Below are 27,977 nucleotides of genomic sequence, written 5' to 3'. Positions count from 1 at the left end.
AAAGCTATAACCCGAGATGCGGCAGACATGACGATGGTCATCCGCGCCGCCACGCACACACCGGGCACGCGCATCACAGCCCACACACAGGCCGTCGTCCAATACTCCGAATGCGCCCATGTGTGGGTGTGAAGACGCGCATGTACCGGGCGCACATCTGTGTGTGTGTGTGTGTGTGTGTGTTTGTGTTGTGCGAGGCGAGGGCTTCCTTCATGTCCACGACTGCTGGCGGATGAAACAACTGGGCGAGCTGTGCCGACTTGCGTCGGTGTTCCCGGTTCCTTTTCGGTGTTGGCTAGAGGCGCCGTGACCCGTGGCGCTCTGCTTCACCTCCCTGGTTGGGTACACTCGACTCACGTGACGACCTCCACTGCTGCTGAGGCTGCGCCGCTTCGGTTTGCGACTGTGGTTGTCGTCGCCGCTGGTTAGGAGATAGAGGTACTTGCTGAAGTGAGGAGCCGTCTTGTGGAACGCCGGGGCGGCAACGTCAGTGGCGCTGTTTCCCGTGTTTACCTCTGCCGCGATGGGGTTCCGTGAAGTGTTGGCGTCCAAGTACTGGGCACAGTGCGGCAAGCTGATATTGATGCTGCCAGACCCCGTGCGTGATAAGGAAGCGTAGTATCCCCTACGCTCGCTCTGCGCGACATCACTCCTGCGGCCTCCGCTGCCACCCGCTCTGGCGGAGAGGCGGCCCGGGGACTCTGTCGCAGCACCAGCAGTCGACAGCAGTGCATTCGCTGACGCCGGCCGACCACTCAGCGGTATCCTGGAAGAGTGTACATCCCTGCGCACTCTGACAGCACTGGCCGCAGGGATGCCGATGACCTGTGTACGCACGGTGGAGGATGTGAAAGAGATGCTTCCGGCGCGGCTGACGCGTGGGTGCGGGGACGCTGATGGATGGTGTGGTACACCGGGTGCGTCGTAGTCGCCTTCCACAATCCCCGGCGTCGTGACTGCAACGGCGCGCGCCGCGAGGGTCGGACGAGACTCACCTCGATTGATCACGATGGCTGCCACGCTAGTGCACGGAGGCTCGTTGTCCTCCGGGTGCAGCGGCTGCCGACCAGGGGAACCGGCAGAGGCTGTGAGGCGGTCTTGCGCGATGGGCAACAGCGCTGACCGCTTTGGCGAGCCCGCGCGTAGTGGGGCGCTGCCGCATCCGTCGCCACTGTGACCGCCGCCCGCTACGCCAGCGGCAGTGCCTGCTGCTGCTGCTGCCTGGTTCCGTTCGACTGGATGAGAACTTTTTGCAGCGTTGGCGCCAGCTTCGGATACCTCTGAAGCCGAGTTCTTGTGGGCGCGACTACGGTGCCGCAGCGGTGTGCCACTACCGGCCTCCTTGTCCGCGGGCGCAGAAGCAGTCGCCGCTATCGCACTGCCCGCAGGCGCCCCGCTGGCGACGGCGCGGGAGGCGGAGATAGTAGAAGGGGCCGCGTGCTCCGTGAAGCTGCCCTCTGTGGCGGTGTAGACCGCACCCGCACCAGCCGTGGCGTGTGCCGTTCCCGCTGCGGTGGAGGCGGCCAAGGCTGCACGGAAGGAGTCCTCCAAGCCTCTCAGGCGGTTCTCGCACCACAGATCTCGCTCCTGGAGCTGATGTGTGTACCAGTGGCGCAGCTTCACCACCCACTCCGCTGTCTCGATCAGCTTGCGCTGCAGGTCGCCGACGCTGTGGCATTGTAGCGGGTTCATCTCTAGCACGCTGGCCACATCCGCCGCACGCCGCTGGAGGTGCGCCGACGGCAAGCTCGACGTCTCTCCCGGGGAGGTCAGGTACGAGGTTCGAGGAGAGATTTGCCGCCCTGTCGCCAACCGTGGACCGCCGCTGCCAGAACCGCTGCTGTTCAAGCCTGCCCCGCCACTGCCACCAACTGCAGGGATAGCCACGGTGGTGTGGCAATGGATGCTGTTCATGTTGAGCACAGGGATCATTTTCGTTGCTCTGTGGCACTGAGCGAGTCCTAGCGCACGGCAGGGAGAGAGGGCGACACGCAGAGCGCTGCGTTGATGTATGCGTTAGAAGAGGAAGACAAGGAGGGTGTCCTTCAAAAAGGAGACACCGAGATGCAAGGGGTAGGAGGTGGAAGGACCGACTGGGGAGGACGGCAAGAAGGCACGCGCCGACTTTCTCCCCTCGTCAGACCTCTCGCCCTCCGACCACGCGCAGCTGAGCGAAGCGAAACAAGAAGAGACGAGAAGCAGGCCGGAAACGAAGCCAAAAGTGGTAGGAGTGGTTGTAGCACACGCACTCACGCACACGCGCTCTCTCTTCCGAGAATGTTCAACAAGTTTACAAAAAGAAGGAAAGCACGGAGAAGAGCACCGACACACACCGCTGAAGAAGAAAAGCAGGGCGCACACAAAAACAGACCGCGAGCTAGGCGACAACAACTTCTGCGTAGGTGTGCACGAGCAGAAGATGCGGTGATGGGATATGGGCGATATGTAGCCGTGTGTCTCGGACCCTCCAGATGGCGCGAGAAGCAGCAGCAGCAGTACAAACAAAGACAGGCAGACAGACACGGGAAACAATGACGGGGTGGCGAGACACAATGGCATAACAGTCAGCCCAACATGTAGAAGGGAACAGCATATATGTTGCAGACGTGCCCTTGGTGCACACAGGCACACGCTGACGTGTGATGTGTACGCGAGCACGTAGAGAGAGTAGAGAGCCCAGAAGCCAAAGAAGAAGAAAGGAAACACGCACACACACACACACACAGAGAGAGAGAGAGATGTAGGAGAGATGAGGGAATGCTGAGAAGGAGCAAAGAGCCCGTCGTGCACACGCGCTTGGTGTGCCCACCAGCAGTTAGACAGCGGGGGGCAGGGAGCCGCTCTCTATGATGATCACAGAGGCGTGTATATATATATGTGTAGATCGGTATAGACGCTGGCCGTGGTAAAGTACAGCGCAGGCGGTCACTTGTGCATGAAGGGGTGCATCAGCAATCCTATGTACGTGTGCGTGTGTGCTCAGGTGTGTGCAAGAGAGAAAGAGGCGGGCGCAAGACGGGGAGAGGGAGGAGTGCGCTGCTTAGATACAGAGAGTTAGATGGAGGCATCATATGCGCCCCAGTTCATACAAGGAGCGGTGCAGCACTGCACAACGAAACAGAGAGACGTATGCGTGCTTCTTTGTGTTTCAGCTGTGTGTGTGTGTGTGTGTGCCGTTATATCTGCTCCTCTTGCACACACACACAGCCGACACTTGCATGCCTTCCCCCTCGCGGCGCTTGCGTCGTGAGAGGTGCGAGGACAGGAACGGTAGCGGCACAATGAGCGCCCAGCCGCCGCTAATGCTCGCACCCCCCCCCCCGCAGCAGGAGAGGAGAACATAGCGACCGTCTCTTCTCCCTCTCGCTCCGTGGCGAGAGCCGCCCCATGCTGGCTGTTCGTCCACTCCGGCGGTGCTTGCCCACCCCACCACTGTCTCCCGGTGGGTGCCGCAGGGCTGTTTGGCGCCTTCGTTCAAGGACAATGACATTCGAAAAGGATGAAAAGGACGAAATAAAGAGAGACACACAAACCGATCCCGCGTCTACACACCCACACACGCACGGACGCGGAGTGCTTCCCATATGGGCGCAAACCCTCTCGTGCGGTGTGTGCGCATCTGTAGGCACTGCACCTGCGATGAAAAGCCCGGTGGGCAGAAAAGAGGGGAAGGGGGACCGCACACCATCAGCGAACCACAGATGAGGAAAAGAGAGAGCCGGCACGCGACGCATCACCGAAGCAGCGGCGAAGAGACGCGAGAGCGAGGGAGAGCAACGGCGGCGGCAGCATCATGACGCGCACAAACACGCACACCTCGCTCGCCCTCCCCACACCTGTGAGCGCACGCGTGCGCTCGCCACAAAAGAGAGCGGCACCCACACGGACGTGCGCACAGAGAGGCGGAGGGCGAGCGTGAGCGCGCAGGCACGCACACACCCCAGGTCCACCACCTTACTTCTTCGACTTCTTCACCGGCGCAGCACCCTTCGTGGCGGGGGCAGCAGCAGCGGCCTTCGTGGCGGGGGCAGCAGCCTTCGTGGCGGGAGCAGCAGCCTTCGCGGCAGGCGCGGCGGACTTCGCAGCAGGCGCGGCGGACTTCTTCGCGGCGTCCGCCTTCTTCTTCTGCGCAGCGGCAGCAGCGTCGTCGCGCCTCGCGCGCTCGCGCTCCTTCTCGCGCTTCTTCAGCTCCTGCTTGCGAGCCTTGTTGCGGTTCTGCTCGTCGCGCAGGTGCTTCGCCGCGAGCTGCTCCGCCAGCTGGCGCTCCTTCTTCTTCTCATTCTTGATCTTGTGGATGTGCTCCACAAGGTTGCGCTTGTTGCGGAACACGTTACCCTTCGCGCGCATGTACAGGTCGCGGTACACGTGGCGGTCAATCTTCTTGTCCGCGCGGTACTTGCGCAGCAGGCGGCGCAGAATGCGCAGGCGGCGCATCCACAACTCCTTGCTCGGCATGCGGGCCTCGCGGCTACCCTCGCGGCGCCCAACGCCGTTGTGGCGCCCCATGTCCTTCGCCTCCTTCATTTTACGCCACCGCGCGCGCGAGTGCACCTTCACCGGCTTGCGGATGATGAAGCCATCCTTGATCAGCTTGCGCACGCTCTTGCGCGAGTTCGCGTTCTGGATCTCCACCGCCTCGTTGGGGTCCAGCCACACGCGGGCGCGGCCGCAGCCGAGGATGCTCGACGCAAGGCGAGCCTGCAGTTTCAGAGACACCATTGCCTTGTGGGGGGAGGGGGAGGGTTTGCGGATGTTCTCCTAGTGAAGGTGAGGTTTCAGCGCATGTGTGTTTGGTAGAGGTGGGAACGAGTGGAAGCATACACAGTTAAGAAGTCAGTGAGGAACAAACAGAGACACATGCACGCGCACACGCATTCGCGTGTAGCAGCAGTGGTGCATGCGACAGCGACAGCAAGTAGGGCAATGAAAAGAGAGAGAGAAGACAGTGAGGGCAGCAGAAACGGTGGCTGTGGAGACCACTGGATGGCATCATCGCCGTGGATGCTGACTCGAGATGGCCTGCGCAAAGGAAACGCGCGGCGCAGGCGGACGGAGGGGGGAGCGTGCGATCACCCGGAGGTTGAGGGTCGCGTGGCTGGTAGGCGCGTCCTTGTGGCGAACGGGTGCATATTCACCTTCGGTTGCTTTTTGCTTGCTTCGCGTGTGTTTCTACTCGTCAGCACCTGCACCCCTGCACCACCAAGTGTTCTGAGCCTCTCCCCGCCCTATCGTGACGCCCAGAGAGGGAGCATAGAGGGGAAGAAGGGGAAGAACATGACGGTGAGCGAACAGCGGGGGAGGGGGACAAAGGCATACAGAGAAGGGCATCAACGCCTTGCTCGCGCCAAGACACACACACACGCACGCACACACAAACGGCGAGGGCCAACGCATAACGTACTCTACATCAACGACAGGCACACACGCACACATGCGGTCCTTCTCGGGACCTGGGAGACAAGTGCAGGCGCTCGCTCCTCTCTCTCAAGAATTCAAGAAGTCTAGCAACGCTGCCTTTTTGCCCTCCGTCAGCAATGAGCTGATCTTCGCATCAACACCGGCTTGATAGCGATCCGACACGGCGCGCCGCGTTCGCGCCTCCTGCCGCTTCTCCATCGCCTTCGTCGACAACGTCACACTGATCGGCACCGCGCCGCCGGCACGGACGCTCGACACGGCAGCAGAAGATGGGAGCGGCACGTGTCCGGAGGACCCCGCCGCCGCTCCTTCGGCATCCCTGGTCGACTCAGCATGCGCTTCTAGGTCTTTGCGTTCCCCAGCAGTCACCGTGGTCGTGCAAGCAGCGCAAGTCTGAGCGTGTGTACTACCTTGGCTCGAAGAGGCCGCACGCATGCCACCGCCATCCTTTCTCAGCAGCAGCTCGCGGGTCTCCCGCCCGAGCGCTTCGGCAATTCGCTGGCACTCACCGCGCTTCAGCTGCGTGCTACCCAGACCGTGGCAGTCCCGTCGATGATCACAGAAGATTTCTCGATGCATGTACACCCCGCACATGTCGCACTTGAAGTACTCGAGATCGGCGGTCATGTGAGACATGCTGGCCACAGATGTATAGGCGTGTGGGTGTCACCAGCGAAAAGAAAAAGGGAGACGAGGGGTGTGGAACTGAGAACGAGTGACGAACGTCTGAGTTGGAGGAAGAGAACCAATAATGATGATCAGAAGAAGAGGGTGCGTGCGTGCGTGCGTGGCCAGGAAGGCGGCGGATTCGAAACGTACCTCGGCTACGTGGCCGAGAGAGAGAAAGGGTGATAGGGAGGTGTATGTGTGTGTGTGTGTGTGTGTGTGTGTGTGTGTGTGGAGGGGACCGTGTAGGCCGTCGGTCGAGGGAAGGGAGGTGTACCGTCACAAAGACAATACGAATCGGTGATGGTGTTTCTCGATGGGTGTGCAGCGGGGCGGGGCAGCAGCGGCGCCGTGCGACTTTTATCGTCTGCTGCCGCCGATAACCGTACTTGTTGTTCGAGAGAAAAAAGGACGAGAAAGAAGTGCTCCCACACAGTCGACACCGGCTGAGGAAAGACGAGTTGTAGTGAAACGGCAGAGCATCTCGTGCAGTTGTTTGCAAGCACACCCCCTTCTTGCGCGAGCAGGCGGCAGCAGCAGCGCCAAGAATGCCCACGACACGCGCATGCGCGAGTGGACGCTCAGTAGGCAGCTTCACGCGAGCAGTGCGCTACGCACACACACACACGTGCATACACCCAGGCACGTTGTGACATCTTCCACACAGACGTCCACCATATCGCGAGACACCTTTGCACCACCGCCCCGCTTCTACAGACCTCACCAACAGCACTGGCCGCCTCCCGCTCCTCCTCCTCCTTCCTTGGTTGCGCAGGCTTCTCGACCCCCCTCCATCATCCGCATAGGAGAGCAGAGAGAGAGAGAGACGAGAGGCGCACAAAAAGGGAAGAAGCGAAGGGAGAAACAAGAGAGCCCGATGCTGCGTGTCACGTCACGAAGATGTCGGTGTGTTCCCGTATCCTCGTCTTAGTCCGTGTCTGTCTGTCTGTGCGTGTGTGTGTGTGTGTGTGTGTAGTTCGACGCGGTGATGTTGCGCCTCCACCCCACCCCACACCCCACACACACCCCTTTCGCTTGCGTGTTGTTTTGTTCGGCGAGAAAATTACCAAAATGAGAGCGAAAACCAAAAAAAAGAGAGACAGAGAGCCGGCACGCGACGCATCACCGAAGCAGCGGCGAAGAGACGCGAGAGCGAGGGAGAGCAACGGCGGCGGCAGCATCATGACGCGCACAAACACGCACACCTCGCTCGCCCTCCCCACACCTGTGAGCGCACGCGTGCGCTCGCCACAAAAGAGAGCGGCACCCACACGGACGTGCGCACAGAGAGGCGGAGGGCGAGCGTGAGCGCGCAGGCACGCACACACCCCAGGTCCACCACCTTACTTCTTCGACTTCTTCACCGGCGCAGCACCCTTCGTGGCGGGGGCAGCAGCAGCGGCCTTCGTGGCGGGGGCAGCAGCCTTCGCGGCAGGCGCGGCGGACTTCGCAGCAGGCGCGGCGGACTTCTTCGCGGCGTCCGCCTTCTTCTTCTGCGCAGCGGCAGCAGCGTCGTCGCGCCTCGCGCGCTCGCGCTCCTTCTCGCGCTTCTTCAGCTCCTGCTTGCGAGCCTTGTTGCGGTTCTGCTCGTCGCGCAGGTGCTTCGCCGCGAGCTGCTCCGCCAGCTGGCGCTCCTTCTTCTTCTCATTCTTGATCTTGTGGATGTGCTCCACAAGGTTGCGCTTGTTGCGGAACACGTTACCCTTCGCGCGCATGTACAGGTCGCGGTACACGTGGCGGTCAATCTTCTTGTCCGCGCGGTACTTGCGCAGCAGGCGGCGCAGAATGCGCAGGCGGCGCATCCACAACTCCTTGCTCGGCATGCGGGCCTCGCGGCTACCCTCGCGGCGCCCAACGCCGTTGTGGCGCCCCATGTCCTTCGCCTCCTTCATTTTACGCCACCGCGCGCGCGAGTGCACCTTCACCGGCTTGCGGATGATGAAGCCATCCTTGATCAGCTTGCGCACGCTCTTGCGCGAGTTCGCGTTCTGGATCTCCACCGCCTCGTTGGGGTCCAGCCACACGCGGGCGCGGCCGCAGCCGAGGATGCTCGACGCAAGGCGAGCCTGCAGCTTCAGAGACACCATGTTCTGCGTTTCGTTCTGCTTAAAACTGTGGCGGGAGGAAGAGAGGGAGAGAGGGGTCATCAATGTGTGTGGTGGCAGTGGCGGAGAGAAACGAGTAGAGGCGAGAGAGTAGGAAAGCGATGAACAGAGGGCGTGGAGGATAGGACTGTAGCATCTGGCGCGTAGAAGGGGGTGGCGGTGCCCTAGCAGTGCCATGTACAAGAAGGGAGTGCAGGCAGGCTGGGTAATCGGTGGGAGATAGGCGGGAGGACGCAGAGGCTACGTCGAGCAGCTCCGAGATCAAGGAGATGCATCCCCCACCCCTTCGCTACCCCGCACAACCTTAACTGCAACCCAAGGATCGACCAGCGCGCACAGAGCTGTCGTAACGCATGTGCTTGTCATTACCACCGCTACAATCCGCCTCTCCCTATCATCCAGTGCCGAAGAAGCGAGTGCGAGCGTTCAGACAGGAGACATTCCTGCATTAGGAAAAGCACAGGTTTTACTTGTCCTGGAAGCAAGCCCGTGCACGCAAGACCTACGTTCTGTGAACTAGGGTACACAATGTGTACACGCAAGCAGGATGGTTGCGAGTCGCCGAGACCCACGTACGCGGGGTGAGGGTGTACGTGCATGTGGGTGTGTCTGCAATGGCGGCGGCGGCTCTGGCTGAAGGCGACCATGTCCATAGCGTGCACATCGCCCTCGTTCTCCCACTCTGTGTTCCTGGTTTGCCGGGCCAGAAATGGTGATGAGGAATACGTAAGCGCACACACACATACAGCGAAGGCGAGAGAGACTCCAGGCCATCAGCAAACAAAATACGGTGGCGTGGGGGTCTTCTCGTCAACGTCTCCATATTCTTCCCTACAACACGAGTTCGTACCACGAAATGGGCCTGTGGCAGACCAGGCAGAGTGAACTTGAAGCAGCCCGAGACACGCGCGCACGACAGCAATGCGCCGACCCAGTCGTCTCAGCACCGCCTCTGCCTCGAGCCCTGCCCACATGCCCGCTGAGCAGGTCGCCCTCACAGCCGCTCCCCCATTGCGCCGGTCGCCACCCCTGATGCACACCCCTCGGCGTGGCACTCAGGCTGCCCCCACCAGTGGCCAGTGTGAGGGCCGTGCGGCGTGCGTTCGAGCCACGCTGACGCTTCGCCCATCACACAGACGGTGTGCAGGCGTGTGCACACGGTCGCAGGTCGCCCCGATGCAACGCCACCCAGGCCCTCGCCGCCGACATCAGCACCGATGCATCGCGCGGACCTCCGCCTACGTCACAGACACTTGACCCTGTGTCACCCACCAGAGGTGAGCTCGGCATTCGGCAGGCATAGGAGGGGAGAGAAGGGGGACTGCTTCGGCTTCTCCCCAGGCAGAGAGAGTGCGGTTGTACCGGACCCGGAGACAGCACGCACTGAGAAGCGTGTGTGCGTGTTCCCCTTCATCCGGGACACGAAAATGTGTGTGGAGAAGCAACACAAATACCAAGAGCGGGACAAGCATCCTCTGCACACGCACATGTGCCATGATAAATCAACGCACCGTTGGATGTATGTGAAATCGTGTGCGGCACCCTCCAGCGATGGTGCTGCCGGGAGTCCACGTGATCCCGACATCGCGCGCCCTCCTCCCAGCCTTTGCCGAGCAAGAGAGGCGTCTTTGGACCCCAGTGAAAAGCAAGCACACGGACGAACCGGGTAAGACTACAGCAAACCTGACAAGCAGAAAACAGATGTGATGACGGCGGCAAACACACATCACTATCAACCAGACAATGCAAGGGAGAGACGTGCATGGAAAAAGGCGTTCGATCCGGCGACGTCGCCGCCTTGGGACGGAATGAGGATCAGTCGCTTTCATGAAGCCTCGCAAAGATCTTGGGCCCAATGTATGCATCCGTGCACTACAGCTTGGCATACGTTGACAGGGGAGAGCTGAAAACCCGGAAGTGTCAGACGAGATTCGCGAGTCCAAACAACACACACAGAGGCCGACACTTCACGTGCGCACCGCACTTACGCCGACGTGTCCAGCTCCGCATCGTACTTGCCGGACGCAGCAAGCAAGCTCACCTTCGCACGATGCAGGGACGCCTTGCGCGTCTCGGGGGTGCGCTCGTCCTTGCCCTTCCACGTCCTCACCGCGCTCCCCTGCAGGAAAGCGCACCCAAAAACGCGAACGTCAGGTCCCGCAGCCGCGGCACAGGCGTGTCGCTGACCGCTCTCAGGTACCCCCGAAGACTGCAGCTCGCTCAGGCCGCAAGACGGGGGATCCTATCGCAGGCCCCGCCGGCGGCACCACGCGCGACAGCACATGCACTGTCGCAAGCGCAACCTCATCCGGTGCTCACTTGCGCCCCGCCTGGAGCCCCGCAACTACCATGCTCGGCTTCAGGAACATGCCCGTCAGGATCACGCCGTGCGTGCCTTCCATCACTTCCGGCTCCACGACCGGCACAAGCCCGTTCAGCGGCGATAGCACAGCATAACGCACCTGCGTGTCTGCGTTGAACTGGATCAGCAACTCAGGCACGCTCCCATTTTGGATCTTGAACACGTTGCGTCACTTACACGAGCGGCAGCCAAGCTTGTAGTAGTGCTGCACGCTCTCCACGTAGCCGCCCCATGCTGGCAATGATCTCCTCGCCTGGCGCACCCTTGTAGAACGGGTGCAGCTCGCCGTCGACGTTCATGCCGGACATGATCCTGTTCTTCGGCAGCATCTCTGCAAACATCGTCCCGCTGCGGCAGTTCTTCTCCGCGGTCTCCTTGCTCAGAATCACGCCGCCAACGTTCTTGCCCAGGTCCTCCGTCTCCAGCAGGATCACGCGGAACTTGCGGCGGTTCTCCAGCGTGTTCCCCAACCCCATCGGCGTGAACGGCGCGTTACACAACGTTCGGCTCGTCCGCCCCGAGGATGAGCGCCGTCTCCAGTAGCTTCTCCTCGTAGCCTCTGCGCATGCGGCCATACGCGGGCAGCTGCGACCATAGTACCTTAGTAGTAGTAGACATGCTCGGCTGGTTACTTGTGGAAGGGAGAGGCAAGGCGCGAGGGTGAAAAAGTGCGAGAGTGGATACGAGCGAAATGGCGGGGGTGGTGGGGCTTAGAAACATGTGTGCGTGTGCGTGAGGCGGAGAAGGGTGGACAAGTCGAGAGAAGGGCAGAGAGGATGGGGTAGCGGAAGGAAAGACGTCGCAACGCGGTACAACGTGGAGGGTAGAGGAAAGCCCTAAGCGTGTCAGGGCCCTCATTTCCGGAGCTACCTGTTTTCAGGGTTTACGAGCTGTGGCAGAGAAAGGTCAAAAGGAAGCGTAATGGTGTTCGGCTGTGCAGCTAATCGGCCGTGAAGCTACTCCGCGAGTAAGGATATGTGAAGGTCACTGAAGCGACTGTCGTCATCGCTGCTCTGGTCTCTGCCCATAGCTCCGTCGTAACGCTTCTGCGATGACAACTCCTGCAGCACCCCCTCGTAGTACGTGCGATTGGTGAACAGGCGAGCCCGCGGAAGGCGAGCAGTTGCACCTTGCGACTGCGGCTGCTGGTGTTGGAAGGCAAAACGGCGCGAAAGGAGCCGAACCGCCTCTACGGCAGAATCGGCGCTGGCGAACTCAATAAAGAGAGACGCAGTTGTGAGCTGTCCCTCAGTGGCACATGGCTGCCCTCGCTCCATCGCTGTTTCTGTTTGCGCTGCAAGCCCCTCCCCGTCACTACCTCCAGCTTCCTGCCCGTCCTCTACGGTGTCCATGACCGTCGTCCGAGTGGCTTCATAAGCGTAGTACGACAAAACGCGTCCGTATTGGCAGCACTCCTCCAGCAAGTAAAGCGCAAGCGGTTTCACCTCCCCTGGTGGACGCGTTTGTGAGCTGGTGGTTCTCTCTCCACCGCACAAGGCAACGCTCGATGGGGCTACGTGGCGCACCACCAACACAGTGCTGACATCCGATGGAGCAACGGTGCTCGCCAGCGATGATGAGGCGGCCTGGCCTGCGTGGGGAGGCGTTGACAAGAAGCAACACCTCGGCACACATCCAGGAGACCTCTCTGCGCCCCTCGCAACAGCGGTGAGCTCTTCCACCACAGATAGAGTCTCAATGCGTTCGGCGTTGCGCGTCGCTGCTGCAGCCGCAGCCTCATCCCCACTTTTTCGGGCAACACACAGCAGAGCTGGCTGCATGAGATTGGGGCCATAACAGAACAGTTCATGGTGCTGCACCAAACGACTGCCTTGGCCGTCTGTTGCTGATGCGGTGATGGGGCTAAGTGTGAAGGGCAGACGCGCCACGTCACTTGCCAGAACGCACTGTACAACGCTGCCGTCAAACAGCTCGCCATTCAACCGATCATTCAAGTGCTGGAACAAGAGCGTCAGACGGGACGAGAGGCTTGCGGGAGAGGACGGGGCAGAATGCACCCACACACCCACCTCCTGCGCACGGTAGGTCTCGGACGCTGCAAGGCATGACTGGGAACCAGGGCTGGCTGAGTTAGCGCAAATGAGAGCCAGCTCCACGCGCGCGCACTGGAGAAAAGATGCGGAAGCGGCTGAGGTAGGAAAGTGATCTACATCCCTCACCTTGTTTCCAGTCGTCAGGGGTGACGAGGCCGGTGACGGCGTCCCGTGCGAGCCCGAGTCGTCGCAAATGCCGCTCTCAAAGCTCTCCCAAAAGGTGCTGGCCTCCTGCATCACGCGACTGACAAAATCAGTAAACGCAGTGAAGTCGGCGAGGAGTCGTCCGTGCGACAATGCGCTGCGGATAAGAATGCCTTCGAAAGTCGTGCCGTTGCCATGCCGTGAGGTGGTGGCATTGGCTTTCCACGGCCTTTCCTCCCCGCTGTGATCACCCACCCCGTCCACCGTCCGTTGTCGTTTGCGAACGCCGTGCGAGAGCGGTGCGCGACCGTCTTCATCAGAATCAAGTACAGGACAGGGGCTGATCAGTGAAAGCTCTGCAGTACCATGATTGAACCGGAGTCGTCCATTGGTGCGGATTGCTTCGAGCACTGAACTCACGGTATCTGCTGCGACGGCAAACCGATCGCCACCTGCAACGGCATACAGTTGACACGAGAGAGGCAGCTTGCCCACGGCGGAGGAGCTCTCCGATTTGCAGCGTACAGGAGATGGCTCATGTGGAAGTCCGAGAAGATGCTGTAGAAGAGCCCCAAACCCCATGTTTATCTGCAGTTCCACATCGAAGATGACAAGCTGCGCCACGTGCGTAAGACTGTAAGGACGCCATCGTGTGAGGTCATACGTTGGTGGTACCTGGCCTTCTCCTTCCACCTTCAGAAGCAAGTCCTCCAATCCTTCGTTTTGGGACGCGGTGCTCAGGCGTGCATGACTGGGGTGCTGTGCAAACTTTGCCAAGCTTTCCCATAACGGCGGAGTGGCGACGACAACCTCAGCGCGCTTGTCTGCCGGCATCGGTGGATATGGCTCAAAGAGGTTGTGCACAATTAGATGTAGTGAGGCGCAGAACTCGTTCAAAGCGCACGCTATCTCATCGCACTGGTCCTTGGTCGCGCACAAGACCAGCGCCTGAGGCCCTTCCCCATGCTCTAGCAGCGGCTGTTTTGCCACATGCAGCGCGACAGACAGAGCGAGAGCGTAAACAACCTCTAGCTTTGCTGACCCATGCAGCAGCGCCTTTGTGCGGTGCTGGGGTGGCAAAGCCAAGTTGTTGCTTGCGCACATCCTCAATCGCAGCTCGACTTGTGCGTCGAGTCTGTCTTCTGCCAATGAAATGCCAGAGCCGCCCAGATGAATGAGCACGTTCTCGCCGAACAGAGCATGCCGATACGTTTCCCAAAACCAGCACCCGCCGCACTCTGCCGCACCGCTGTCGCATGCACTTGCCGGTAAAGGAAGCACTTTCTCAATGAACGGCCGAAAGGATGAAGAAATGAGCTGGGCATACTCATGGTTGCTTGCTTGACCCACACTTCTGCACTGGCTGCTGACCACGGCGAGATCGTTGTTGACAGTCCCAGTCTCCTTGTCTACAAACTCTGTTTTGAACCACTCCGAGTCACACAGCCGCCGCACTACGCGTGGTGGTATGCAGTAGGCCATATCGAGCCAAGAACTGCTGATGTCGAAGAATGAGCTAAGCGTTTTCTACCGCTTACTTGGCCTGCTAAAATGAACTCGAGAACCGAAAACTGAATTCGCGGCTGCGAGAGGGGCAAACAAAGAAATGCAAAGGAGAAAGAAAGTTGTCGTGATACATGCATGGACTGAAATCCAGTCGGCAAAGTCAACAAATAGGCGCCCTTACGCAGCGCGGAAAGAAGGCTCATCTAGTCAACGAAAAGGTAGAATCGGCATCTGTGAAGAGCAAACCGCCATTCGACATCTCGCTAATGTTGTCCGTTCCCTCTAACGACCATTGGAGAACAAAAAAAAGTAGAACGTGTCACCAACAGCTTCTGCACGCACACTTCACTAGGGAGAGAGTAAGGATGCTAGTGCGTGAGTGCAGGCAGCCTTCCCCAAAAAGGTGGGGTGCTTGCACAAAACAGTCTCCAGTTTCATACTCGAGCCGAAACGGCTACGAGTAAGCCAATGGTCACACCCTCAGCCTCGTCATTGGAAAGGAAATATAGTGCGTCGCAGAAATCGCCTCGGTTCGCATATCATCCCACGCAGAGGGCGACCGGTCTAGGGCAGAGCAGAATGACAATTACATGCTGTCCTCCGCGTATCTCTGCCATTCTGAGGAACACTAGAGTGTGATTGAGTTGCTTAAGTCGCTACATTCGATGTGGAGATTTAGAGTAGTGTGGAAAGAGAGGCCAAGAAAAAAAAAAGACGTAAATGGGAATTGAGAAAGGCTTGCAAGTGGGGAGTTGAGAAGTGTGTGCATTCCAACACAAAAAAGGATTGCTCTTTGTAGAGCTGCGATGACAACAGCACTGTGTGACACTTTTACTTTCCGTCACATCTGTTTGAAAGTGGTCGCAGGAGAAAGGGAGCAACTGCTATAATGAATAGTATTGTTCTTTGTGACAAGCGGTCTGCTCGTTTACAAAGCTGCAACTATTATCACGCAGCAACACACGACGGTTACACTCATCGCCCACCATGAAGAAACCGGAGGTTGGGTGGAAGTAACGTCTGCCGCCGGTGGAGACTCCATTGATATTTCATAATTCTCTTGCTCCCTCTCGCATTGCTCCGGCTTCTTCAGCATAAATGCAGGTGGTCGTAGGCGACTCTGCAACCTTTGCCGAGACACGGATGTAGTTGAAAAGGCTGTAGAAACAGCGTCGCCGCCTCCACTTTGCTCTGCACGGCTGTACAGACTAGACGCAACGACGTTCTTCAGAGCAACAGTACGCTCGGGGTGAATGTACTTGCACCGCGAGCCGTAAGGGCATCTTCCTTGAATGAATTGAGCGCAGATTTCGCCGCCGATATGAGATGACGCAGCTGTGCTCAAAACCGTCTTTTTGAATCTCCTCTGATTGGACGACCCGTTTCCGAGCAGCCAAGGGCGCGCGTGAAGCTGCTCGTGAAACTTGTGCTCCTCATCCATCGCGCCCATTCGTCGTAGCAGACCTAAATGAAAGGGGTTGTTGTTGGGATCTGGACATGGCATTGAGTTGTACCGAGTTGCTTTCTCAATGATACTTGCATCCTTTGGATTCACAATGGTGTCTTCAAGGCGCATGAAAATGATGTTTGGATTCGTACACACCAGCTGTCGCAATGCCTTGCTAGTGCCCTCTCCACCGTGAGTCCCAGAAAGATCTAAAGCCCGAATGCTAGGGTGCTGCTCAAGAGCCTTGCAAAGCGGAATCAGCGACACATCGGAAACGTCCAAGTAGCGTATTTGCAGAGACATGATCGAGCTGTTGTGCTTCACCGCAGCCGCAAAACAAATCAGCTCATGATCGCCAAAGATAGCGAAGCCATCTGGGTCTTCGAGACATACGCTTTGAACGATGTTCTGCACCGTTTGCTGGATAAGAATATTCACGTCCATATGCACACAGTACTGCTCGCACTCGAACGTCTCTTCCCGCTCTTCATCGGCTCCCGTGCCTTCGCTGTCCCCGGAGTCAGCAAGGTACTCATCATAAAGACTCTTCTTCTTTTGCCAGTTCCTTTTTATCCTGCCGCCTGGTTTTTGTCTTTGAGGTATCATTGCTGCTGAAGGGAAGCTAATCAGTGTGTCGGTTGGAGAGAACAAGAAGGCCAGGAAAAGGCGCGGTAGTAGCTGAGACATTTATTGGCAACAACATTGCAGTACAAACCCCAAGCCCATTGGATTGAGGAACAGCCACTGCCTTAGTCCTCATCAAGGTATGGCACATCGTAAAAAAAAAAGTATGCCTGAGCAAAGGACGTGGTTAGCGTGCAATACTTCAGCATTCAGGGCCACTGCCTTTCAGTTTCTCTCAATTGGCAATTCGACCCCAAACATTCTCAATGGTACCGAAAAGAGACGCTATCGATAGGACTCCTCGGGGAACGAAAAAAAAAAGCAAACTTACTACAGCATTCACGGTCGCGTTGCTTTTCACAGACCTCACTCCTTTTAAACACTCAAGACAAAGTCCGTCTCTATGCCCAACGGTTCAATCAAGTTGGGCCATAGCGAAAAATAGGCTCTTTTGGTTAAAGGGTAGATGATAAAAAAGAGACAAAAAACGCAAAAAAGAGTTTGAAATCACAGAGATGCGACCACACCGTTTTTTGTTTTAATTATAACGGCAAAACATTCTCGCACTGGCTGAACACACTCGAGTCTCCATAAAGAGTCACAGTAGTAGCCGTACAGGAAGCGAATCATTTATCTGTCATCGTTTACATTCTTTTTGTCGCCCGGTGTTTCTTTGTGCCTCCTAACTCTGCCGAAGGTCGGTCCTGATGTTGCAAATACGATTTGGAAATGGGCAAGGTATCAAATTCGAACGCCCCAAAGCAACTTGAAATAAAACTTTCGTCACACGGATGAGTCGACCAAAGAGTTCACAACTCTGGGGCTGCGATATACCGACGCAAGCTTACGCACTGTCGCTTCTCTTTACTTGAAAGCATTACGCATCCAGTCCTTCTCGTGTGTTGGAGACGCCAGATCGAGAGACGGTGTCTCCAAGCCGATGCACGAGGCAAAAAGACGTGAGGTCACCAAGTACGGGTCGGCATCACCGGCAGGGCGGCGGTCCTCCATGTACCCCTTCCCCTCACTGGCGACCGCGTTGGGGATGCGAATCGAAGTACAGCGGGTACCCACGCCAGCGCTGAACTCTGATACCTTCGACGTCTCGTGCTTGCCTGTAAGCCGCTCGTTGTTCTCGGAGCCATAAAATACAATATCTTTGCTAACGGTCTTGCTGAGGCGGTCGATATACTGATGAATGACCTCAAGGCCGTTTTCAGCGCGGGTCGATTCAGTCGAGAAGTTTGTATGCAGACCGCTTCCATTCCAGTCACCCTGAATCGGCTTCGCGTGGTAGTCCGCATCCAGACTCTCTTCCTCCAGCAGACGCAAAAGCACCCAGCGCGCAACAGTCAGCTGATCACCCATCTCGAGGCCTTCGCAGGGGCCTATCTGGAACTCCCACTGCCCAGGAGTCACCTCCGCGTTGGTGCCTGATATGTTCAGCCCCATCTGGAGGCACACCTCGTAGTGCTGGTCGCAGAACTTTCGACCCCACGCTGACTTCGAGCCGGTGCTGCAGTAGTACGCCCCTTGCGGCGCGGGAAATCCGTGAGCGGGCCATCCATAAGGGCGCCCATCACGTCCCATGATGAAGTACTCTTGCTCCAGGCCAAACCACGGATGCTCCTCGGGGCACTGCTCGAATGTTTCGCGAGCTGTGGCACGAGAATTGTCTCTTGTCGGCTCGCCGCTAGGAAGGTAGCACTCGGCGAGCACCAAGATCCACGGAATCTTCGACGACGTCCTTGGGAGGCAGCACGGAAACGCATTAACAGGCTTCAGCAGAATTTCAGTGTCTACCCCCTTCGCCTGACCAGTGGAAGAGCCGTCAAAATTCCAGACCGGGAAAACGCCATTGGCAAGCAGGTCCTTCGGGTGCTTTGCGACATTCTCCTGAGACAGGTACATAGTTCGGTCCTTGCTGCGAATATCATGGTGTGAATCTTTGCCGGACAGCCAGATGTAAGTGACACGCACGGTCTGCTTATTTGACGAGGACATTGTGATTGAGTTTGTTGCTGCTGTTGCCGTGTTGTCGGTAGTGGGAGAAGAGCAATGCGCTTTTAGGCAATCACCCAGCCTTAGGAGTGGATAATACACTACCTGTCGATACTTATAGCGGTTGAAAAAAGGGACGTGATTGAAAGAAGAGTGGCAAAGATGAGGAAGTACGTCAAGCAACCAAGTGCAGCAAAGAAAGCTGCACCGAGATTCATCTGTAGCAGCTCCGCCTCGCAGCATACGCACACAAACCCAATGCCATCTTTCAAATCCTCTCTCACTCCTCTGTGTATGTCTGTCACCCATAGACTTAATTATTTGGCAAAGGGGAAAAAGTTCGGTGGGATCGGCTTTGCGGCAGCTTCTGAAGATGTTTACAGAAATTGATTTTCCAGTCAAACGAAAAGCGATTCCAGAACAGTCCATCGCTTCCACCGCATCCACAGCTGCTTTCATCAGCGTTCTCGGCATGCTATTCGATGTCTGTAAACACGCGAAGCCACATTTACCCACCTGAAAAGCAACCTATTTGGACAGAAATGTGTCGTTGTGATAAACGGTCCCCTGGATATCATCGACCCGCCTTCGCAGGTCATCCGTAGCGTTGTGGTCGGGAAAAAAAAGAGTTCACGGCAATAAGATCCATGTCCCCCCCCCCTTCTTTGCGCTCGCCACAACCCCCCTGCGCATGCCAGCCGTCGCCAAAGGAACCGCAACATCATTCAACTGTTCACAGTTCGCAAGCAAACTTTATGAATCTCGCGTGTCAGGGCCCAGCCCCCCAACTCACACCCCTTCGGGTGACTCACAATCGGCGTGGCAACACCTGCCGAAGCGAAGCGGAAAGCTCCGCATCGAAATGAAGCAATAACTCCGCAATGCTCCTCTCTTCCCCCTCCATCATCCTAAACCATGCGATTCCCTTTCTCACGAACCCGAATCCCACGTTGAGAAAGAAGCACACATATAGCCAACACCAAAAATTCACCAGCAGCAGCACTGCGGAACCGCTCAGAACGCAGCATGAAAAGTCCCAGATTGTTTCCGTAATCCACCGCTGCGAAAAAAGCGCGGCGAAACCGAGCACTAACAGCACGCACGGCAACAGCTGCCCGTAGTGCTCGATACCGCCGTGCCCGCCGAAAGCCCACGGTATCCCCCCTCATCGCCCAAAGCTGCTTTTAAATGCCGAGAAGGAAGACACCACCACCCAACAAGCCGCCAAGACTTCCCATTCCCCTGACGAAACCGACCGCTTTTCCAACACGCCTTCACCACCATTCATTTCGACAAAATCCTCAACCGGTGACTGCTTGCAAAGGACCCATTTCACACCGGACACAGCGCTACCAGCAGCGCACACACCATTTTAATCAGCAGGAGTGTGCTGCCCCCGCCGTCCCCGGCACGGTATTATCGCGCATAAAAAAAGAGGGCCCGCCGCGGGCGCCGTCGGCTCAGCGGCGCGCTGTGCCCGCGGCCGCCGGAGACGAAAGGCCAGACAACAAGCCCCACCCACGCAACCCAAACACGCAGAGAACCGCTTCAGCGAGCACCCACAAATTTTCACGAATGCGACCCCATACCCCGACCAGCCGCCAAAGGGTAGCCGATGCCGCGGCCCCGCAGAACTTCCGGCAGCCACCGCGGAATTTTCGAGAAATCCCAAGCCCACCCCAACCGCAGAAAACCTTACCGCACCACCGCCGGGAACGGGCCCATGATATGAAATTGCTGTTATTTTATCTGCCCCGGGGCGGTGCAAAGCAACCCAGGATTTTATAGCCCCGCGCAAAATCCACAAAAAACGTGCTGGGGAGCCCCTGCGCATTTTTGGAAAAGCCCGTGCAAAACACGCAAGCCCGCGGCCCCAGCCCCTCTTCTTCAAATTCGCCTAGCGAAGACACCCACCAGAACCAGGAAGCCGCGCCAACCGTTGCGAAAATTAAGGAGGCCACAGAACATGAAAGAGGAAACCACGCGGTGAAAAAAGATTAAAAGCGGCGCAGATCCGGCGCCGTGGCTTTTTGATTTGCCTGGGATCTTCCTGCGGCCGGCCCATGCGGATAAAAAACCGAGAAAGCACCCTGCTTCCACCGAAAAAAACGACTGGCTTTTTCACAAAGGAATTGGGGGAAGCATAATGATCGCCACCGAAAGCCCAGCCCCAATGCGCCCCAAACTTTGCTAAACCCGCCTGTCCTTTTCCTCCGCCCCATAGGTTTGGCTATAAGCAAACTTTTCTGGGAAAAAGAGCACAGGCCCAGTTCAAGACCTTTTGTCCCCCCCCGTTTTCCACCGCAAGCATGTTCACATTGCGTGCGCCGTGCTTAGGAAAAGGGTCATAAATGGCGGCGCCCTTTGGCACGGGCCCAAACCCGCCCACCAGAATGGCTCTAAGGACATCCAAGCGGTCCCCTTTTTTGCTTTGGCGGCATGGAAAGCCATCGCGTAAGCATAAGCCCGTCGCGGCGGCGGGGCGCACGTTGTCGGCGAACCCTGCGCCGTCACCATGTTAGGCCTTCACTCTTATCAAACAAAAATTTTCCAGTGACCTTTTCGTCTGGTGCTTTGCCCGGTTTTCTTCCCTCCCAGGCGCGGGTGGGGTTTTTTGTTCTCATTTTCGAAAGTGGGGTGCTTCTGCTCGGTTTTGTTGTCTGCGGGGCCCGTCGGTCCTGGGCGGCTTGGCTTTGTCACCTCTCCCTTGCTGGGGCCCAGGCCGCGCCGCCCCGAGCCCCAACCACAAAACGGCGCCCACAACCCAGACACCCCCGCGGCGCCGCGCGGGATTTTTTTTCCACAAAAGCCAGCGAAAAGACGCGCTGCCCCCCCCCCCCCACTCGCCCCCCTGGGTCTTTTTTTCTGCCCAGGCCAGCCGGCCACATGCTCCCAACCGCCCCGGCGCCCGCGCACAAGCCACCCCCAGGCCACGAGCGCGCAAAAACCTTTGGTGTATTGAAAGCTTTTGGGAAAATTTCCCAGGAAGCCCACCAAGCTAGTTTTTCTCAGCAGTCGTTATCTTGGGTATCCGGTGCGCCTCGTGCCTTCCTTTTTTTGCGTGGGGGGTCGCGAGGACAGAACCAGCCGCCGCCCCGAGCCACATCACAAAACCGACCCGCGGCCACACAAATACTCTTTGGCACGCCGCGCTGCACAACCGGTTGGCCGCATATCTGCGCGCCAGCTCGTTCGCGTAAGAGGGGGGCGTTTCCGTGGCCTTGCCGCTTGTCCTCGTCCTTTGGGCTGGGGGGTGCCGCCCCCCCCCCCCCGCCGTTTTCATCACCCCGCCAGGCGGCGTAGTCACGAGGAAGCCGTGGAGAGCGCCAAAACACACACACCGCGCCGGAGCCCAGGCCACAAACCCCTGTGGTTCTCCTGTGTTATCGTTGGATCCAGTGATTCAGCTAACAAAAGCAGAAAGCGCAGAAATTTTCAAACGTGGGCTGATTTCATTCTTGCCTTTTCCGCACCAGGCCCCCATGTGGCGATAATTTCGGGGGAGGAGGGGGGGGGAGGGGCTGAAAGTGTGGCTCGCTTCTTCTGGCACGTACCAAAATGATGCTCAGCTGCCTAAACCCAGGCTTAGCCACTCCTTACAGTCTGGCGACAGAGGCCCAAGCATTCAATGAATGCGTGAGAATTTGGGAAAAAAAACAGTGCCCATTCGGTGACCACCTTGCTCCTATTTGCGCCGCTGAGGCGTACGGCGTCGGCGTTGACGGCGCGCCGCGAGGCACCAACAGGGTTCCCAAGCATGCGCACCTGCAGTATAAAGCCGTAATCGACGATTGGGGTTTGGTCTTACCGGAAGTCGCCGCAGGGGGTGGTATGGCTCCCCCCCCCTGCGGCTTTTTTGCGGCAGTGGGGGTCCGCGGGTGCCGCGGATGACGTTGGCAGGCCTTGGCCCGCCAGCTCCCATTCCCTGTGCTGCGGCCGCCTCGCCAAACCCGCCCCTGGGCGAGGCCAAGCCGGCGCGCTTGTTGCAGCACAGTGTGACGGGGGGATCTGCTCTAAACCTTTTGCCAATTTTTGAACGGCGAAAAGCCGCCATGGTTTTTGCCAATCGAGCAAACTAGGCGCGCCGAGTGCCTTTTTGACACCGCGATGCCATACCCCCGGGTTGGACAACACATGGGGCATCCGGGTGTTGTAAGCTAACTTTTTCATTATACGGTTTTGTGGGGCTTATAGTCGCCAGAGGGCTGTCGGTGTGCGTTTCGGCGCCGGGTGGTGGGTGGGGGTCATTCTAAAGGGCCCGCCCCGGCCCTGCCACGCAAAACTCTTGGCGGGTTTATGAGTGGGAAGAGTCTGGAGCACAGTGGTGGCATCAACACAAAAACCTGTTTGCATGGAAAAATGACACAGCGCCTCTTCTTGCAAGATAGCCTCTTCTTCCGCACATTTTTTTTTTGAAGAGGTCCGCGCGGCCCCCCTAACGCATGAACGCAGCCCCACCGGCCGGCCCCGGCTATCCCTCCCCAAGCGGCTTTTGCGCGGGCTTTTTTCGCGCGCACAGGAAAGCACGGCATCCCTCCACTCACACCACTGAATGTTCTTCCATCAATTGCGCATAGCGGTTCTCCGCATACATTTGATTCCAAAAAAGGGGTCCGGCAATTTGTGCAGCCCGCTTGCTTTTCTGTGGGGCTTGCGGGGCCGCTTGGCCAGGCCGTCGTGCCACGGATTCTTCTCGAGCAGGCTGCCGTTGAACGGCGCCATGTGTGCTTTCAGGTTTTTCTTTGGGTCGGATGTCATAGATACTTTGAAGGGGGATGTGGGCTTTTCTGGGTTGCAGGAACGGGGGCTGCGAGAGCTGGGTAAACGAAACGCCGTGTGGGGCGCCAGGTGCGTTCGAAATGGTCAAAAAAAGGGGGGGGAAGTGTGTTTGCAGAGAAAAGGGGGTTATGGCGTGCCCTGCCCCTTCTTTTCAAGGGCCATGGTACATGAAAAGTCGATTAGCTTGTGTCCGGCTGGTTCTTCGGCCCGCTTGAAAACTAGCGGGTCTTTTTGGCTGACAGCGGGCAAAAAATAAACGCGCTGAGGCAGCCGCGGAACTCCTAGGGAAAGAGGTGCGCTGGGCGCTCGGGGGTTCCCTCGGGATACTCTTTTGATTGGATGGTCCGTGCTTTCTGTGCGGGTTTGGTGGGCCGCCGGGCCTTCGGGGGGCTTTGCGGCTGTGTTTGTGGGTTTGGGCTTGCGAAATGGTGGTGGGTTTGGCGGTTCAGGGGGACTAGCTGAATTTCTACGAAGGCCAAATCCAGGCACACGCCCGCTCAAGCGCGTTCTGGTAGTTTTGCTTCCAGCTTTATGGTTGGGAAGGTGGGGCGTTTTTGCTTTTGGGCAATCCTCTTATTTCGTTTTGGGCTTGGTTGCTGGAAGGCTGTTGAATGTGCTACACATATAACTGCTTCGAAAGAAAAATGGCATGGACTGCATCAATCTCTGTGGTCATGCTGGTTGCGCTTTTGCACTGTGCTGGTGTGGCTTTGGGGCTGGGCCATGTTGGGGCGTTGGGGTTGCCAAGGGCATTGTGCGGCAAGGGGGGGGGGCAAAAGTATGAAAAGAGTTGGTGGAAGTGATCGCTGTGGTTTGAAAGAGCATGTGCAACCATGGCAGCCCCACAGGCGCGAACAAAGCTTTTTTCCGCAGCATTAGCGCAGAGCTTCAAGCAAGAGGCCCACGGGGCTCGTGAAGATGAGTAACACAAACTGCAAAAGTTGATGGTTTCGACGCTGCAAGGAAACTGCGGCAAATGGTTCTAAACTGGAGCAGGTCAGCAGCCAAAAGGCCTAGCATTAAAGGACGCGTTGGCAAAGAGCCGCATTCTGTTCTTACGGTTCACTTCTGCCCAGTATTCATGCTGCTTCGTGAGTTTTTAAATATCTTTGCTAAAAACAGATCTTTATTTTTGCATAGCAGCTGCGACCACGACTATCGAGTGGTTTCTAGGGGATCGTTTCCTGCCCCTTTCTCAAAAGACTGTGGTAACACAGTGGAGTGCCAGCCAAACTAGGAACAAAGTTCTGAATTTAGAAACGCAGCGTCCTGCCTAACTCGCCACAGGAGCAATAGGCACTTGATCTCCGCGAACGTGGGCGTTTTGTTTTTCGCACTGCCCTTCATCAAACTATTTTGCCAATCCACTTTCGTTACTTTTGCTCCTCTCCCACTTTTTTTCCTTTCAGTAGCCACCTCATTCTGTGAAGAAGAGGCAAAGATGTCTCAGCTTCAGAACAAAGTGAAAACTTGTGTCGATGACATCGAGGACGTGTTAGCGTCCTCTGATAGTCTCTTCAGCAACGAGGTCCACGATAGGCTTAGTGCGACATATCAACGATTTCTGCTGCATGTGTGGTGCGAGGCTCCAATGAACAGCGCAGATGGATCGGCCCTCGCGACAGTGTCTTGCATGCCAATATGGGAGCTTTTGAATCAACACACAAGCGCATGCGCGCTCTCTGCAACACCAGAGAAAGCTATCGCCGTCCAGCTGCTGAGCTCAATGTACCCCAAGTCAAAGGACCGCCGATGCGTGTTCCAGCAGCTCAGCTGTTATGGAAACAATAGCCAGACTGCAGTACCACTGAGCACACACGTACCAATTCAAATGCTCGTTCCTGATAATTCCAACGCTGAACAAAACCTCGAATACGTGAAGGCCGCCCAACGTATCTTGAGAATAGCGACAGTTGGAAATTACACAAATGTGAAGGAGTCCGCAGCAGTCGCCTCTGCGGTGCGCACGTTTATCAACACTGTGCTCCCAAGGTGCACGCTTATCTCTCATCGCGGCGAGCTCCCGAAGCAAACAAGAGGAGAAGTGCACATTCTTTGGGACAGTCCCACATGTGACTGGTCGTCTGGGAGAATTTTTCTCCTCACACTTTGGTGCCTTCTTGTTGCTGCCGAGTACCTGAGCCTTCCAGAAGCTAGAAACCTCTCTTTATTCCTCTGCAGCTCGCGCTGGTCGACGCGCCTGGTTGAACTAGATGGACGTAAGGTTAGCTACAGTGAGCTCCTGTCTCCTCTTCTGGACATTTGCTCATTGTGCCTGTCTGTGAATCCGCGATCTGCTTCAGCCTCTGTGGACACAGTACCGCTCATCGATCCGCGTGTCATGCCCTTTCTAATGGGTAGTGGTATCAAGGAAGAGCACTACGAGATCGGCGCAAGCTTTGCAACGGAGTACAGCGCGAAACCAGCAACAGAAGGCAAAAAGTCGTTGACGCTTCGTCGTGCAGACTGCGTAAAGGAACAGCTAATGGAGAGTATCCCAAATGAGATCGGATTTATGGGCACCAGCTCCTCTTGTCGTGATTTTGACCAACTGGCATATTTATGCCGAGATTGTCTTTTTGTGCCAACCGCCAAAAATATAGCAAGCGGAATTTCCGCTTCCAGGCGCCGTGATATGCTGTTCAACAGGAAAAGGACGCGAGGTATATCAAGCTCGGATGGGCCTTGCTTTATTCCTGTCAAGTCTGCTGTGACCAACATGCTTGAAAAAACTGATACTGATGCGTTAGTGACACTAGAAAGGCTATGTTGCAAGTGGAGGGAAGATGCGGCATGATGTTGTCTACTTTTGTTGACTGTGCAAGTATTGTTCTTGGTTTTCTGTCGTTTTTCATGTGACGCACAGAAATAGTGATAAAAACAAACAAACAAACAAACGAACAAAAACAACAAATGATACCGACTGCTTTCACTATTTTACTTCTGAACGCAGGGCGGTGAAGTGATACGAAGCGAATCGTGCAAGAAGCAATTTGTATCCCACAGGGCTTGCCAGTGTTTTTTTCTGCCTTGTAACGCAAACAACAGCGGCATGAGAGCTGTCTCACTTTTGTAGCTACTTCTAGCATTTTGTTCCTTGCTTTGCATTGCACGCATATGCACTTAATTTCATTTCTTTTCCTCTCATCCACAACCAAATCGGCAAGCTTCCAAAATTGGAAAGGACGTATTTTTGGTGAAAGAACTGTCATAGCCTTGTTTCGTTCTTTTTCCCATCGACTGCTTGATTTTTATCGGCGGCGCTGCTCTTTTTACAATAGTCTTTCTATCACTTGCACCAGAACAATAGTGTTGTGGCGCATCAAAAGGCCTGTTAAATTCAGGCAACCAGGTTAAGGCCTTTTCAGAATCTTCAATGCCGCCGAAAGAGCTGAATCCACTGCTTTCACCTGAGCAGAAGAGGGCGGCGAGCCAGAGCTACCCCCCGGTTCCCAAGAAATGCATGATAACCGGGGGAACGGGGTTTGTGGGAACTCGTTTGGTGGAGATGCTAGTCGAACGAGGCGCCGAGAAAGTAGTGTGCTTTGATATAGTTCCAAAAGAAAAGGCTATTGGTGTCTGGGACCACCCGGCAATCGAGTACGTTGTTGGGGATATCACGTCCTACTCTGATGTTTCGGCAGCCATAGAGGGGAGTGACTGCGTTTGGCACCTTGCAGCTGCTGTGGGGCCTTTTCACCCACACGACTTATACAGGCGTGTCAATTATGGGGGCACAGTGAACGTGATCCGCGCGTGCAAGGAGCACGGTGTGAAGAAGATGATTTTCAGCTCATCGCCTTCAACTCGGTTCAACGGTAGTCTCTTCCACCGCCCGAACGTCGACGGGCTTACGGAGGATGAAATGCCGAAACTGCCGCTTGAGCGTTACATGCAAATGTATGCGCAGACAAAGGCGGAGGGTGAAATGGCGATGCGGGAGTCCATCGACGATGACTTTTGGTCTATTGCGGTCGCTCCGCATCAGGTGTATGGCCCACGCGACAACCTGTTTTTGCCCAACATGCTGGAGGCTGCGGGTACAGGTAAGCTGCGCGTCTTCGGCAAAGGCGACAACCGCATCTGCTTCACCCACGTGGACAACTACTGTCATGGCCTCATCATTGCGGAGAAGCAGTTGTACAAGAATTCGCCGTACCTTGGGCGGTTCTACATTGTGACCGATGCTGACACGCATCCTGAGCCGGGGGCGTACTGCATTTTCTGGAAGGAGGTCGACAAGGCTATCGTGAGGATGGGGTTTGGGTCCATCATGAACAAAGTTCACTACCCGTTCTGGTTCCTCTACATTGCAGCGCTTTTCGCGGAACTGGCGGGGTGGGTGATGGGGACAACGTTCAAGCTCAACGTCTTCAACGTTTTTGTTCTCACGATGAATCGCTGGTTTCGGGTCGACGCGGCGAAGCGCGATCTCGAGTTTCAACCCATCATTCCTTTTGGGGATGGCTGGAACGATACGATCGAATGGTTCAGGCTGAATTGGTTGCCTAAGTTCAAGAAGCAGGATCACAGCTCTATAGTCGGCATTTCTTCCGGATCGCAGCAGAAGATCAACATCCAAGCCCGCAAGGACAAGTAACAAACCGGAAAAGCAACAGAAAAACGTTGATGCAACGCCACTTTTCGGCTCCTATCTCTTTGTTCTCGCCTGTGTGTGCGTGCGTGTGCGTGCCACAAGCTCCCGTTTTATTGGCAAGCTCCGGCTCACTATCAACGAACAGAATGAAGAATAATCACTGGTATGCGATCGGCTCTGTGGATTTTCTGAAATCTGACTCCCTTGTGTATTTTAGACAGCCCACTACCCGGACGGTGGAAAGCCTGAAGGTGCTGACAATATACTGCGCGCC

General features: G+C 56.7%; 9 protein-coding genes and 1 pseudogene across 9 annotated transcripts, besides 1 other annotated feature; 2 read left to right on the top strand and 8 right to left on the bottom strand.

Annotated features, from left to right (window-relative positions):
• Window positions 1-210: 210 nt before the first annotated feature.
• On the bottom strand, window positions 211-1,932 carry LMJF_06_0420 (conserved hypothetical protein; the record flags this gene model as incomplete). Its single annotated transcript, XM_001680760.1, has 1 exon — window positions 211-1,932. One exon carries the CDS (start codon window positions 1,930-1,932, stop codon window positions 211-213), a length of 1,722 nt encoding a protein of 573 aa, XP_001680812.1.
• A 2,022-nt stretch (window positions 1,933-3,954) lies between these two features.
• Window positions 3,955-4,719, bottom strand: LMJF_06_0415 (putative 60S ribosomal protein L19; the record flags this gene model as incomplete). The annotated part of the gene is made up of 1 exon (XM_001680759.1): window positions 3,955-4,719. One exon carries the CDS (start codon window positions 4,717-4,719, stop codon window positions 3,955-3,957), a length of 765 nt encoding a protein of 254 aa, XP_001680811.1.
• Window positions 4,720-5,484: 765 nt separating this feature from the next.
• Window positions 5,485-6,054, bottom strand: LMJF_06_0412 (conserved hypothetical protein; the record flags this gene model as incomplete). Its single annotated transcript, XM_001680758.1, has 1 exon — window positions 5,485-6,054. The coding sequence occupies one exon, from the start codon at window positions 6,052-6,054 to the stop codon at window positions 5,485-5,487; it is 570 nt and encodes a 189-aa protein (XP_001680810.1).
• Window positions 6,055-7,427: 1,373 nt separating this feature from the next.
• On the bottom strand, window positions 7,428-8,231 carry LMJF_06_0410 (putative 60S ribosomal protein L19; the record flags this gene model as incomplete). The annotated part of the gene is made up of 1 exon (XM_001680757.1): window positions 7,428-8,231. One exon carries the CDS (start codon window positions 8,229-8,231, stop codon window positions 7,428-7,430), a length of 804 nt encoding a protein of 267 aa, XP_001680809.1.
• A 1,942-nt stretch (window positions 8,232-10,173) lies between these two features.
• Window positions 10,174-11,126, bottom strand: LMJF_06_0400 (annotated as a pseudogene).
• Window positions 10,174-11,126: a sequence feature.
• Window positions 11,127-11,507: 381 nt separating this feature from the next.
• On the bottom strand, window positions 11,508-14,231 carry LMJF_06_0390 (conserved hypothetical protein; the record flags this gene model as incomplete). The annotated part of the gene is made up of 1 exon (XM_001680756.1): window positions 11,508-14,231. The coding sequence occupies one exon, from the start codon at window positions 14,229-14,231 to the stop codon at window positions 11,508-11,510; it is 2,724 nt and encodes a 907-aa protein (XP_001680808.1).
• Window positions 14,232-15,183: 952 nt separating this feature from the next.
• On the bottom strand, window positions 15,184-16,389 carry LMJF_06_0380 (conserved hypothetical protein; the record flags this gene model as incomplete). The annotated part of the gene is made up of 1 exon (XM_001680755.1): window positions 15,184-16,389. One exon carries the CDS (start codon window positions 16,387-16,389, stop codon window positions 15,184-15,186), a length of 1,206 nt encoding a protein of 401 aa, XP_001680807.1.
• Window positions 16,390-17,190: 801 nt separating this feature from the next.
• LMJF_06_0370 (putative glutamine synthetase) lies at window positions 17,191-18,801 on the bottom strand (the record flags this gene model as incomplete). The annotated part of the gene is made up of 1 exon (XM_001680754.1): window positions 17,191-18,801. One exon carries the CDS (start codon window positions 18,799-18,801, stop codon window positions 17,191-17,193), a length of 1,611 nt encoding a protein of 536 aa, XP_001680806.1.
• A 5,746-nt stretch (window positions 18,802-24,547) lies between these two features.
• On the top strand, window positions 24,548-25,903 carry LMJF_06_0360 (conserved hypothetical protein; the record flags this gene model as incomplete). Its single annotated transcript, XM_001680753.1, has 1 exon — window positions 24,548-25,903. One exon carries the CDS (start codon window positions 24,548-24,550, stop codon window positions 25,901-25,903), a length of 1,356 nt encoding a protein of 451 aa, XP_001680805.1.
• Window positions 25,904-26,569: 666 nt separating this feature from the next.
• LMJF_06_0350 (NAD(p)-dependent steroid dehydrogenase-like protein) lies at window positions 26,570-27,706 on the top strand (the record flags this gene model as incomplete). Its single annotated transcript, XM_001680752.1, has 1 exon — window positions 26,570-27,706. One exon carries the CDS (start codon window positions 26,570-26,572, stop codon window positions 27,704-27,706), a length of 1,137 nt encoding a protein of 378 aa, XP_001680804.1.
• Window positions 27,707-27,977: the final 271 nt, after the last annotated feature.

The sequence above is a fragment of the Leishmania major genome, chromosome 6, assembly GCF_000002725.2.
Source record: "Leishmania major strain Friedlin complete genome, chromosome 6".
NCBI classification, from domain to species: Eukaryota; Euglenozoa; class Kinetoplastea; order Trypanosomatida; family Trypanosomatidae; genus Leishmania; species Leishmania major.
Note: the sequence above shows the minus strand (reverse complement) of the source record. Positions and strands in the feature narration are given on the sequence as shown.